Source organism: Leptidea sinapis, chromosome 18, assembly GCF_905404315.1.
Source record: "Leptidea sinapis chromosome 18, ilLepSina1.1, whole genome shotgun sequence".
NCBI lineage: Eukaryota > Metazoa > Arthropoda > Insecta > Lepidoptera > Pieridae > Leptidea > Leptidea sinapis.
The window spans coordinates 2,321,311-2,335,194 of NC_066282.1; the positions used below are offsets into that span (position 1 = coordinate 2,321,311).

General features: G+C 37.1%; 2 protein-coding genes across 4 annotated transcripts in view; both read left to right on the top strand.

Annotated features, from left to right (window-relative positions):
• Positions 1 to 5,780, top strand: part of LOC126969470 (uncharacterized) — a 147,923-nt gene extending 142,143 nt beyond the window's left edge. For all 3 annotated transcript variants that reach the window (XM_050814915.1, XM_050814916.1, XM_050814917.1), the window contains 6 exons: positions 233 to 382; positions 1,049 to 1,181; positions 2,409 to 2,675; positions 3,379 to 3,543; positions 3,618 to 3,783; positions 4,081 to 5,780. In XM_050814915.1, coding sequence (XP_050670872.1) covers positions 233 to 382; positions 1,049 to 1,181; positions 2,409 to 2,675; positions 3,379 to 3,543; positions 3,618 to 3,783; positions 4,081 to 5,480 — 2,281 coding nt within the window. In that variant the 3' untranslated portion in view covers positions 5,481 to 5,780. The remainder of the gene's footprint in view (positions 1 to 232; positions 383 to 1,048; positions 1,182 to 2,408; positions 2,676 to 3,378; positions 3,544 to 3,617; positions 3,784 to 4,080) is intronic.
• Positions 5,781 to 8,588: 2,808 nt separating this feature from the next.
• On the top strand, positions 8,589 to 13,860 carry LOC126969325 (uncharacterized). The gene is made up of 5 exons (XM_050814681.1): positions 8,589 to 8,694; positions 10,072 to 10,190; positions 11,313 to 11,492; positions 12,442 to 12,627; positions 13,670 to 13,860. The coding sequence occupies exons 1-5, from the start codon at positions 8,594 to 8,596 to the stop codon at positions 13,858 to 13,860; spliced, it is 777 nt and encodes a 258-aa protein (XP_050670638.1). The 5' UTR covers positions 8,589 to 8,593.
• The last annotated feature ends 24 nt before the right edge of the window (positions 13,861 to 13,884 follow it).

The following is a 13,884-nucleotide window of genomic DNA, read 5'->3' on the forward strand; positions in this document are numbered from 1 at the left end:
ATAGTAGGGTTGATATGTTATATAGCATTTGATATGTTATACGTTATTGCTTGTATTGAGAAAAATACTCAATGGGTCGTCATCGGGTCTTTTTTATTAAGTTGGCAGAGGACCCAGCTTGATTATTGCTTACTAATAATAGCGGGTTTCCTTAAATAATTATAATGAACAACGCCATTGTTTCCGGGTAAGGAAATATTATAACTTCATGGTATTATGATTTTATTCACAGTTTCGTCCAAGAGTTCGCGTGTGAACCACTAGATGGCGTCACACTACTGCTCGAGCTCCTGCGTAACGTACAGCTCAGTCAGGCGGGAGACGCGGCCAGAGGACCACCTGCTGTCAGACGCAGACCGTTGCTTGATGAACTTTGTTGTTTGTGAGTTGCAAATTCAAAAATAATTCATTCATTTGGTTCTTAAAGTCATATATTCTATTTCAAAATTATAAAATAATATTTTACCTAAAAACTTCTACACCAAAACTTTCAACCTTTTTTGTGCTAGAAGTGTGTTCGTTACCATATGAATAAAAAAAGGAGTTGATTGTGGTTCAATCATACCAAACTCAATAATTTAGCCACAAGTGTATTTATTGGCCATAATTCTATTGTAGTTTTCATCGTCATACAAGTGGAAAAGCGAGAAAATGTATCATTACTTTCCGAGTCCCGGTTTGTTGACCCAATCCCAAGGCGCGGGCAATCAATAGAGACGAGTGAAAATGACAAGTCCTGACGTCCATCGAAATAATTTTTATTAATACGAAAAAAATTAAAAACAGTTTCATCCTTGAACAATGAATAAATACAGTCTGAACTGAATTGTAGAGAAAAAAATTAAAAAAACACCTTTGCAATTAAAAAAAACTCTACTGCGGAATCTAATAATTTTCCGTACGATAAACGCACCTGGAAAAGTCTATTTTAGTCTAATACTAGTTACGTAGACTGGGTTAATAATTCATCGCTCGAAGTTTTCATATTACGTGATATAATTTATTAAGTTATCTTATTGAAATTTCTAAAATCTAATACCATTTGCAGACAGTGTATTTGGAGCTGCTGTACCAGGTATGCAGACTGCGTGAGGAGGTTGGTCACCTGCTCCAACGGAGTGTACGCACTAACTGTGTGCATCATGTCAACAGTCAACAAATCCAGAGTTCTAGCATTACAGGTGATGTTACATTAATGTACTTAACTTACCTTTGTAATTTCCAGAGATACTCGTAAAATCTGTGAGCGGATTCACATTAATCCGCGGATGAATCCGAGGATGTTCTTACAGATCTTACGAGTATTTCATGAAATTATACAGTAACTCAGTGTTCTGTGAACGGCTTAATCACTTGGGGTTGCGTAGAGACGTCGCCTCATTTTGTGTCTTCTACCGAATTTATCACGGGGAGTGTTCCGAAGAGATGTTTAACCTGATTCCTGCCGCCGAATTCCACCTTCGCACAACAAATTCAAATCCCCATAGTGCTGTTTTCAAGGTTCTTTTTTTTCCACGTACTACAAAGCTGTGGAATAAGCTTCCTTGTGCGGTGTTTCCGGGACGATACGATATGAGTACCTTCAAAAAAATTGGGGTACACCCTCCTTGAAGGCCGGCAACGCTCCTGTGATTCCTCTGGTGTCGCAGGAGAATGTGGGCGGCGGTGATCAATTAACAGCAGGTGACCCGTACATTTGTCCTCCTATTCCAAAAAAAAACTTATACTGAAATCTTCATATAAATACCAAAAAGTGGCTTTATTGTAAATTTTGTTAATTATTACACGAAATTTAATTTAATGCTCGATACATATTTATTATTATATAGTAATTTGCGCATATCTATGCTTAAAAATGTCTCAAATAAATATAATAGTACATTACGATACGAGTGCGCAAAGTAGGTCGTTCCTATTAAGTTGCGCAAAGTTCGACCACTAGAAATATTTTGGATAATTGGAACGTATAGAACGGTGGCGTTGGGGTGTTGCTACGGGGGGGGGGGCGCACGATTTGACAGGTCCATTCCAGACAACAAAGATGTAAACAAACCGGCGCGAGCAAGAGCGCTCGGGCTCGGGGAGATAGTGTCGCTCGCGCGTGAGTGCCAGAGATGGCGCGCGCGTGTACACCTTGGAATCTCTCGTTTACTCTTAAACATTCCCGTACGCATCACGACATTCCCGCACGCTCAGCTACATTTTCGCACGCTCTTGTCAACGTGTGGGAAAGCGGTACTTTGCGAACGAAAATGCATACGCAAAATAGAACTTTGCGCACGATAAAAGGAATATAGATTTAATTCAGTTAGCAGCGCTCCACTTTTTTCAATCCGATATATTGATGGTTAGTACAAGCATGATGTACTATTTATCGACTGACATTATTTTTGTCTTTCATTTTTCAGCTCCTGACAAAAGCCTGCTATCCACCAGCGAACGGTCACAGCATGATTTCAGAAGCCCTTTCAACACTTCGACTCCGATACGGCGAGCCTGTCCGCTTCAGGTTCCTGGTGGGGATGCTACAGAGTGCTGGAGGATCTGGCGAGCTTCAAGCTGCCGGTCTGTCCTTCATCAACGCGTTGCTCTCCAGCGCACCCTCACCCCAGAGAAAACTGTACATACAAGCTGAGTTGGAACAGGCTGGATTTGATGTGGTTACATTGAAAAAGGTAGAGAGTTTATACGGTAACGGTGTAGAGAAAACACTCTTCCTAATAGGCTCCCAAAATATATATATTTGCAATGCAACCAGTGGGAAGCTCTCTTTCACAGGATGCCGGCTAGATTACGGGTATCACAACTGTGCCTATTTCTGCCGTGATGCAGTAATGTGTAAGCATTATTGTTTCGGTCTGAAGGGCGCCGTGGCTAGTGAAATTACTGGGAATGAGACTTAACATCTCATGTCTCAAGGTGGCGAGCGCAATTGTTGGGTTGCTCAGAATTTTTGGGGTTCTACAAGAATCTTGAGCTGCACTGCATTGTAATGTGTAGGGCGTATCAAAAGAGGCTCCCACTGATAAAATTGGGATTTGGTCCAACCGCACCATCACGACTCGATACCCTTTAAATAAAACTAGATTGTTTGGATAATATGCGTAATGTAAAAAAATAAGACTTGCATGCATGCTCGCTTGCCCTCCACTTCCATGAAACTCTGGTACTCATCGCTAAGACACCTTATTCAGTTCCATAATATAATATTGAAATAGTATAAACGGCGTAGAGAAATTGAATAGTTTATTTTAATACAAAAAACGACTTTGACACTGACTATATTATATTAGAATTTCAATCCAAATATTAATAAAATCCGACATAAAGTAAATAAAAATTTATAAGTATTCTTCAACTCTAAATTTTTCATTTTAGATTGTTGCAAAACTACAAAACCCGAATGAGCAGGTTATTAAGGAGATACAAAAATATGAACAACAATTAATAGACATTGATATGCTCAGCGAAAAAGCAAATGAGGCGCAAAAAGAGAAAGATGACTTGAGGCACAAACTTGAGCTTTTAGAAAAACGAGTTAAGGTATTCATCGATGCATATTAAATTATCGGTAAACCGTTTTTATCAGTAAGTTATTCTTTTTAACCTTTTTTTAGATACTACAAGAAGAAAAAGGAATACTTATCTCTTTAGAAAAGTGCCTGAAAGAGAAATGTTGTGAGTTACAAGAAGAAGTAAGTACTCTTAGATCTGAGAATGGAAGTTCGACTCGTAAGAAACCGTTTGTGATGAAGAAAAAAAACTCCGCTCATAGAAGAAGAGGTCAGTTTTACAAACTAAATATTTAGTATAATATTGTCATAATATAAAATAAAATGATTCATTGTCATATAAATGTAATACATTCAAATAATTTACTTTCATAAATTTAATCAAAGTTTAATTTGAAATGCATTCAAATTACATCAACAATAAATAAATTAAGTCATATTTATTTACCATAAATATATTTTATTATTATATTCAGATTTTATTATGATTTTGATTTAATTTAGTTCATTTATATAATAGCTAGATGAAGTTAAATATTAAGTGGCTAATAATAATTTTATTTTTCAGATGAATCATCACCACCTGAAGACGAAGGCATTAGTTCATCAGAACGTTCCCTTAGTCCTGAAGGAGATCCACAAAGGGAATCCATGGTTTATGAAGTCTTCAATATAAAAAACGAAACCTATGATTTAATGCGTAACAAAAGAACTGTGAATAAGAAATTAGAAAGCACAAAAAAGACAGATTACAAAAAATCCACTGATGACGAGGAAGAAACTACAATAGATGAAGTTATACAGGAATTAAGAAATATCGCCAACCACGCGGACTCTGAACAATATTTAAATAGTAGAATACGTAGTTTATCTAAAAGCACAGATACAGACTACCAAAAAGAGAAGAGTGTCGAAAAGGAAGGTTCAATTACAAGCACGCGACATAGCATTCATATAACTAGTAGTGATGAATTTGGTGATGATAATAACTTTGAAGAAGAACAGATTGTTCCCAGTAAGATCTTACCTCATCCACCCAGGAAAGCTAAGAGCTTAGTCCAATTATTCACGCCACCAGAACAGGGTATTATGTGTAATAAACCTGGCATTTATGATGATAATATATACACAAGCGATGAAGGTTCTGATTCATTGCTAAGCGCTTCTCGATGTGATCCGGTTTCAAAGAAAGAGTCCATAACAAGTTTTGATTTTGATGAATGTCGTGCCAAATTTTTATCCGTAGAAAGACAAACTGATGACAATAAGTTGAGACGTTCAAAAATTAGATCAAAAGAAGAGACCAAGAAAAAATCTGTAAGAAGATGCGAATCACTCCAAACTTCAGAAAAAGGATCTCGGCAACGCGAATATATTGACAGTATGTTTCAGGACACGCACACGTCCTTGATAGAACCGAACATACAAAGATCCAGCTCAAAATGCAGTAGAGTTGATGAAATCGTAAGTTTAATAGAATCAAAAAAGGTAACGAAAAGCTTGGATAGAATCGATGAAGGTCTTAATTCATTGGTCGACATAGTCATGGTTGCCGAGCCACAGAAGACAACCTGGTCTTACGAAAGGAGACAGAGATCCTGTTCAAGGACAAATAGTGAGATAGACGAGCCTCCTTTAATCCCGAGAAATATGAACAAGACTCAGAATAATTTCGACATAATGGTCAAAGATAAATTCAGAGCGGACCAAAAGTATTCCACTTCTAAATTAAGTTCAGCGTCATTCGAGAGCTCGAGTTTCAATAACACTTTTTTGATCAAACGAGGTAGTAATGCGGGTTTATATTCTGGATCTCATATGTTACGAGATGCCCCGGCGAGTATGACTAGTTTAGTAATGAATGGAACACATAGTTTTAATGATATAAAAAGGACATTTTCTCCGGTTAGTACGAGCAGCAATTTCGGCTTAAATAAAGTCACAGATATGCCTTCAGGATTGTATTAACACGTAAAACCAACGATTAATGTTAAGTTTCTTGTACCTTTTAGGACTAGTGCAATATAAACCACGAGAAACTGTATTCTAGTTAGTTAGCGATTAATTTAATCAGCACTCAAATCTTAGTAATTTTGTATAAGCAAAATTGGCTTAAGATTATTTCTAAGTAACTGTAATTCGTTGTTGATTTTTCCCAACGAAACGTGAGTTGATATTTATTGTCTTTCAAACATTGTACATAGTTCATAGATACCTTTCAGAAAATGTTTCATTCTGACTCTGCTTATTAAATTCGTTACAGTAACATTCTAGATCTTTCATTTACTCATACAGATGTGATAATAATATAAGTATCTACCTTTGTACGTATTAACTTATTACTTATACTTAGCTAATGCTTAGGTAACATTAAGCTGAATAAACTTTAATAGTGGCCACAGCAAATATACACATAAAGAGTGTCTTAGACAACACTGAAATGTATATATTTTAAATTATAAAAAATATTATAGAAATTATTTTTATTCTACTAAATCCTTCCATTACTGGCGATGCAAAACTAGTAAAACAATAACAAAGTACAATGGGGCATTGTTAACAATAAAATTAATATATTTATTTCTTGTGTAATTAATTACGAATTTGAGCCATGTCTTTAACTGCGTGTAGTGTTTCAAAATCTATTCATCCAAGTTGAATGAATAAAGGGGAATTATATAGAACCAGTTGCTGACAATCACACTGTCGATCTGGATCGATCAATGAATAAAACTAAGTCATGATTATGTATGACAAAATATGGCAGCGCTTAACCAATATCACAGAGAACACATCGAATATTATGATGATTCCTTCAACTTACATTATAGAGAGAGAAGAACAATCTAACAGAGATACAGCAAGATAGAAAAAGTAAGCGAATCTATTGTTTCTGCTTGACATTATCTCTATATATTAGTATTTTGAATATATAACCACTCCAATTAACGCACACATGGACAAATATAAATGGAAAACTTTTAGCAACCATTGATTTCGGTAATTCACAAGTAGAATAACTCTTGTTTTTGGATTGGCTAAAGAGGACTTTACTTACCCTATTCGCATGGATTTGGAATAGGATGTGAATATCAACACCATTAATTTTCGTGAGCTTTCTGAACTTCTATCTATACTATCATTGTAGTCCTCTCAATTAAATGTTATTATATATGAGTGGTAGTGCCATATTCGGTCCTAACGGACACAACCGAATTCGGCACGTCCGGAGAAGTACCACTCTCCCACTTGAAACCGGCGTGAAATAGGGGCTTCGCCGCTGTGTTTCCTCCGGTATGTGGGGTATCTGATGCTGATGTGGTACTGCAAGGTATGGAACTCTTCATTCCATCCTTCTTTGCGCCTATCGGTGGCAGGTTCCAACCGTGGTTTTACCGCTCCTGCAAAATGGCCTCTCGTCGAAAGCAGGAGTGCTATCAGGCTTGGGTCAATGCGATGTTGTCTAAGGATGTGAATTCCAGCGAACTTAAAAAACACTACAATAATGACTCCAGATCCCTCAAAAGCGTTATTGCTGACGCGAAGTCGTAGCACATTGGCAGAATTGGCGAGAGACTTGCACGCATTCCCTCGGCAACTCTACCAGCCAGCCATTCCGCAGAGACGATGACTCGCTGGCCCATGACGCGAAAGAGAAAGCTGATCTCCTGGGCTCCCTCTTCGCGTCCAACTTGACTCTAGATGACCAAGGTGCACCACTACCGCATATTATCATACATGCCGGAGGTAAAAATCCGGCATGGCGCCGTACTTAAGGCGCTTTTCACCTTGGACGTTCATTAATCGAGCGGGCCCGCTGTCATTCCACTCAACACTAACTACCACCCCATTGCCATTAGCCTCATTTTCTCCAAAGTAATGGAGTTGACCATCAACCGTCAGCTCTTGGGATACCTAGAGGAGCACCAGCTGATCAGCGACAAACAAACCGACAAACAGACAGAAACTGGATAAAATACTTTTTTGGCTTCGGTATTGATTGTAGAACACAAAGCTCGTATTTTTTAAAAATATATTTATAGTTCAGTTTTTACTTTGATACGATTTCATTACATTATGCATAATTAACAACCCCGCGGACCCCACTGCGAGTAATATTTTGAAAGATCAGTTCTTAGCTGACCTCTACTCGACGAAAGTAATATTACTACCATATTTGGTAGTAATATTACTTTCGTCATTCAAGTCTCTGGCTTTAAGGTTCCAGAGATATCGTGATGAGTACATCAAATATCAGGAAATCTCTTATATACATATAGATTAAAACTGAAAGGTATACCTATTTATTAAATGCCTATAACTTATTGAACAATGTTGTTTGAAAAATTAAATACAACGATATGTTAGTAACCAGCTAAACAATAGCTCTTCACACTATTGTTTTGATTTCTCATATGATTAATCCGACATACACATATAGTCCGAGAGTTGGTACCAATTTTTGTGTAGGTATTTGAGGCTAGCTGAAAACTTGTTCCATACCACCTCTTTTGTACCCCAACTCGGAGCTGCATTACTGGCTGGTTAGTAACGAGGACTGTAACTGAACCCCTAAAGCTAAAGTCCCACCAAAATGATTTGTCTTTTTAAGAATCTTATTTTTGAGTTAAATAATACCTTATTATAATTTCAAGCTCCCTCAAACACATCATTTTATATCTTTTTGCACAATATTTTTCTGGCAATTTTAAAACTCCAGACTAAATCGTCTGGCTTATTTTTTTATTTATTCTTCTTAAACATAAGTCTACAACATATAAGTATTTCAAATATGCAGAGATGTTGCAATGAATGCAATAGCCTCTAACATATTTTTTGAAAAAAATTATAATATTTTAAAGCACTACGAATTGGGTATAGGAGGGGTATGGAACAAGTTTTCAGCTTGCATCAAACACCTACCCAAAAATTGGTGCCAGCTCTCCTACTAATACATGTGAAACAAATCTTAGCAAACATATTGATGTTCAAGTTCAGTAAGATCAGAGCCATCATTGAAGATGTATATTATAATATTTTTATTACTCATTTCAACGGCGGCTGAACGTAGAAAACGTCTTATGAAAAACGAGGAACTTTCTGCTATTGAAGTCTACGATCTGACACGGCCGACATTGTTGAGAGATCTTGCCCAATATTATAATGCCATAGAAAACGGATGGTGAGTTTTTTGGAAGTTTTATCTTCATTGGCAATACTTAAGCTTCCATAAGCCTCTTGTAACTCGTATTTGATATAATGTTTACAGAACCACAACCAATGGACGAGAATTAAATAAATTTTTATATGGATAAGTTGTAAATAAAAAATTCATTTCTTTATTATTGTATAAAAATAATTTAATGACATCTTTATAAAAGTTGTTTAACAACCTTCGTAATTACAATGTTTTTCTTTCTACAAATGCGAAATAGCATGACGAATAATAGAATTTTTAAGGATTTTTGTTTTGCTACGCCAAGGAATTATTAATTCTTGCTTGCATAAATTGGATGAGGGCAGCGCAGGACCGATCGTCGTGGAAATATTTGGGGGAGGCTATTCTCCAGCAGTGGACGGACGTCTTCCGGCTGATGATGATGATGCGTGCATAAGTACACGCACACACTTTTTTTAATGAAATATGTGAACAAACAAGCTTACATGCCCATTCTCTCTCCATTGTCACTGCGACACCAGAGGAAACACAGCATTGCGGAATCCATTTGAGTGTACGTTCTTTTTTGAAGATACCCACGACGTATCGACGTGACAACATTCTACGAAGATTATTTCAAAATTAAGTTGCACATGGTAAAATGTTTCTCGAAAATCTTACTGTAGAGGATGCACATCCAGAAGGTGGTGAATTATATTTTAATTTTACGCTTGTGATGCTATGATGGAATTCGGCAGTATTGATTGAAATTGAAACATAAATTGTCTCTAGTCTCTACGGAACGCCAAGCGATCGAGCCGTACGTAGAATCCTGGTGGATTCCCCACTAAAAAAGGTGGGCACACTTTTCTAAAAGGGCGGCAACCCTCCTGTGATTCCTATGATGTTGCAAGTTGAATGTGGGCGGCGGTGGTCACTTAACATCAAGTGACCCGTACGCTCGTATAAAAAAGCCAAAATCACGCAATATTTGATGCCTTCAGACCGCAAGTATGACCAGTGTGGGGTTTGTTCTCTTTTTTTAATAAATATTTGTCTGTTAGTGCTATATTACTACCTAGCTGACCCGACAGACGTTGTTCTGTCAATAAACGGTTCGAGAGATATGGTAAATGCGTGAGTGAGTGCGTGGGTGGGATCGTGACACGACAAACTATAATATATTATATAAACCTTCCCTGAGCTTCAACGAATCTATTACAAAAGATTTCATTGAGGTCGGTCGAATAGTTTAGGAGTTATTAGGGAGCATACAAACATACATTCTATTTTAAATATATAGATTAACTGACATTTTATTCAATTTCTGCATACAGATCTCATCTGACCTCGATACTCAATAGACATAAGTGGTTCGAGAATATAGTAATTAATTTCCAGGAAACTATGCGTCAGCTGTGGTATTCCAGCACTTGGGACAGGTTTACACCTGGAGCATGCTGCAAGGCCCGGTACCATGCAACCAGCTCTGATTCCAGCGGAGTATTTACTTACCCGCTGTAAGTACCAATCTACCCTTCTTGTTCTGTAAGAACTAACTTCAATTTTCTGGTGGCAATATGTCCGTAGCCCACGTTTCCATACCAGTGGGAGGCTGCTTTACTACCGTGCTGTACCTAACCGAAGCAGTAACGTGCAAGCACTGTATGCAAGGCGACGTAGTTAGTAAACTTACTGGGCTAATAAAGTTAACACTTTGTCTCAAAGCGCTATCGCATTTCTCCGATTTTTGGGTTTTTCAAGATTCCTACGCGGCACTGCTATGTAGCAGGCCGTATGTATCTTACCATGAGAATTGCTTCCTGGCCTCGTCAATTTTACTCATTAAAGAACGATCAACGACTAAGATAGACGATATTCCATACCTTAAAAATATTAATTATTCACTCTTCAGGCCATCAGAATGACAGTACTTATTTACCACCGCGAAACCGCACTATAGTTTAGCCCCATAATCCAAAACAAAAAACCAGTCAACAAACGGTTCCATACCATCGTTACAAAATACGACACTATAATATACATATATTTTTTATTTGTTTGTCGGCCAATACGGAAATCTTATATTTGTTCCATATTTGTTTTCATTTGTTGTTACAGCGGCAATAGTAGTATGTCGAAATTTCGAGATTACTTTGGTTGTCCTTCGGGTATGAAACCCTAACAAGAAAGTAATAACGAAATCTTCGATCGAACAAACTTTTTAAAAAATAACAATTTCCTTTTTTCCTGGCGAAGCGCCGGTGGCCCGTGTTGCTCTATGCTATTTTCCTTTCGATAATAATTAAATATTAAATTTCAGAAATAGTTGTATTACTACATTTCGGTCCTAAAAATATATATTTAAGTCCCTATTCTTAGAAATTCGAATAATATTTTTTCTGTGAGGCTTTAAAAAATCATTACAAAAATAATTATTATTATTATATTCAACTCTCATTCCGCGGCCCCCGCCCTGTCAAGACGCGTACCTACTACGAGCGACGGTAGTGCGAGACGGGACGTGACCGCGATCTCACTGGACTCACCCTGATGAATGGACCTCCGAATGGTCCGAAATTCTTCGGAACACCGATGAACCTGTAGTAAATCTGAATTAAAAAAATAAAATTATATTTCAGTGAAAATAATAGACATAAGTCATCTAAAATACTTGCATACTGGAATGGCCCTGTCATTGGAAGTAGCACTACAATGGTCAATACTGAAGAACGATCCAAGTGAACCCACGCTCGTCGTATTCAAATTCGGTTGGGAACCGCCTGCCGACCTGACGAGGCAGTGCGTTTGTAACATATCAGGTTATACTTTATTTCTATACTTCATTAACATTAACTTCACAAAAAACCCAGGGTTGCGTGTTATACTAATATATAATAACTAATATGAATTCGTTCTCTTCATTGAGAGAACTTATTTACGAGAATTTACGAGAATTTTTGACCTAATAGTATCTAACAATTACAACCTTTGACCTTTTTTGTGTCGTAGAAGTGTAATTTTGGATCAAATCATTTGACCACTCTTTAACTTGAAGTTAGAACATAACTACTTATCACAAATTTATTTCTAGGAAGTACATATTTGATAATAATAATAATAAGCCTGATATTGTGTTGGTAGATCGGTTAGAGCGTCGGGCATTTATTGTTGATATCACCATCCCGTGTGATGATAACCTTGTGAAAGCTGAAATAGACAAATTGTCGAAGTACCTAAACTTAGCACACGAGGTTACTGACATGTGGGATGTTGATTCAACAATAATTGTCCCAATAGTCGTTTCCGTAAACGGTCTTATAGAAAAGACCTAATAACTGGATAAAGGGTTAGTTACAGAAAGCAGCTGTTTTGGGAACGGCACGCATCGTGCGGAAGTACCTCAGTCTGTCGCCCTAACCACCGACGGAATTGTCGTGAACCAACGCCGGCGGGACTCTATTTTTTATATTTATATTTGTAATATTGTTTTTTATAAATATGTTATATATAGATATGTAGAAAATAAGGTAAATTTATAATAAAGAGAATAATAATAATATTGAAACACTTTTTTACACAAATTATCTTGCCCCAAATTAAGCATATATAGCCTGTGTTATGGGTTGCAAGACAACAATATATTTAATACAATATACTTACTTAAACATACAAAAATACATTTAAACATCCATGACTCGGAAACAAACATCTATATTCATCATATAAATATATATATATGTGTATTTGATCAAAGGCTTTCTTATTCAGGTCTCAGCTACGAGCTAGCCGAGTACATAGCACAGAACCTGACACGAGTAGTTGGTGTGGCCACGGACGCGCCAACTCTGGAGTCCAACGAAACACGGGAGAACAAAGATAGAACTGTCTCTACCATTCTTGGGAAGAACGGAATATACATGATTGAGAATGTTAATTTAAAGAAGAAAATACCGGGTTTGACTTCTTTTCGTTCTATTATTAATAATAACTTTTATATAAATATGCTAGTGAAATTACTGGGCAAATGAGACTTAACATCTTATGTCTCAAGGTGGCGAGCGCAATTGTAGTGCCGCTCAGTATGTTTGGTGTTTTTCAAGAATCCTGAGCGGCACTGCATTGTCATGGGCAGGTCGTATCAATAACCATCAACTGAATGTCCTGCTCGTCTCGTCCCTTATTTTCATAAAAAATATGTGTTTGAATTAAATAAAATTAGCCAGTACTAGGACTGAGAACTTGAGAAGTAACAAACGAAAAATAAACCAATACTATTTACTTACTAACTATATAATGTCTCTAGTCTCAGTTTGGCTTATGGAAAGGATCCCCTCTAATTCCTTCCATGTAGGGTTGTCTACCTCTACTTCTAGTTGAGTTTCTAGGGTACCAGTTTGTGTCTATTTTGCTCCACTTTTCATCCTTAGTTCTCATCGTATGACCTGTCCATTTCTATTTTAATTGATCTACTCTTTTCAGTATATCAGTAAAAATTTTCTAAACTTATCACTTCTTTAAAGACCGAGGATACTTCTTTCCACAAAAGCGTTTTAATATTGGCGATATAAAATAAACTGTGAAAATAAACAAAATAGCGCTGCTTGTCATGCATTCACATTAAGAGCCTATTGCTATCTCTTTCACACACACAAATTAAAAATAACAAAATACAGTACTAAATGGACTGAGCTGATGGTAATTGATACCCCCTGCCTATAACAATGCAGCGCCGATCAGGATTATTGAAAAACCCCAAAAATTCTGAGTGGCACTACAATTGCGCTTGACACCTTGAGATGTAAGATATTAAGTCTCATTTTCCCAGTAATTTCAATTTTAGCTACGGCGCCCTTCAGACCAAAACACAGTGTTACAGATAATGTTTACCTACACATTACTGCTTCACGGCAGAAATGGGCGCCGTTGTGGTACCCATAATCTAGCCGGCATCCTATGAAAGGAGCCTCCCACTGTTACACTTAATATGTTGTTTCAGAACGCACGTGCATGACGATAGCAATGCCACTGATGTTGTCTGAAGCAAGCTACGTGCCAACTCGTCTCACAGCGTTCTGTCCCGCGCACTTCACTGACAAATACGTAACACTCACTCTTAAGACGGCTTCACAGATCCTTCACTCACCGAAGGACAAATACAGTGTCAATCTTAATGAAATTTTGAATTAGAATCTAACATTATCTAAATATATG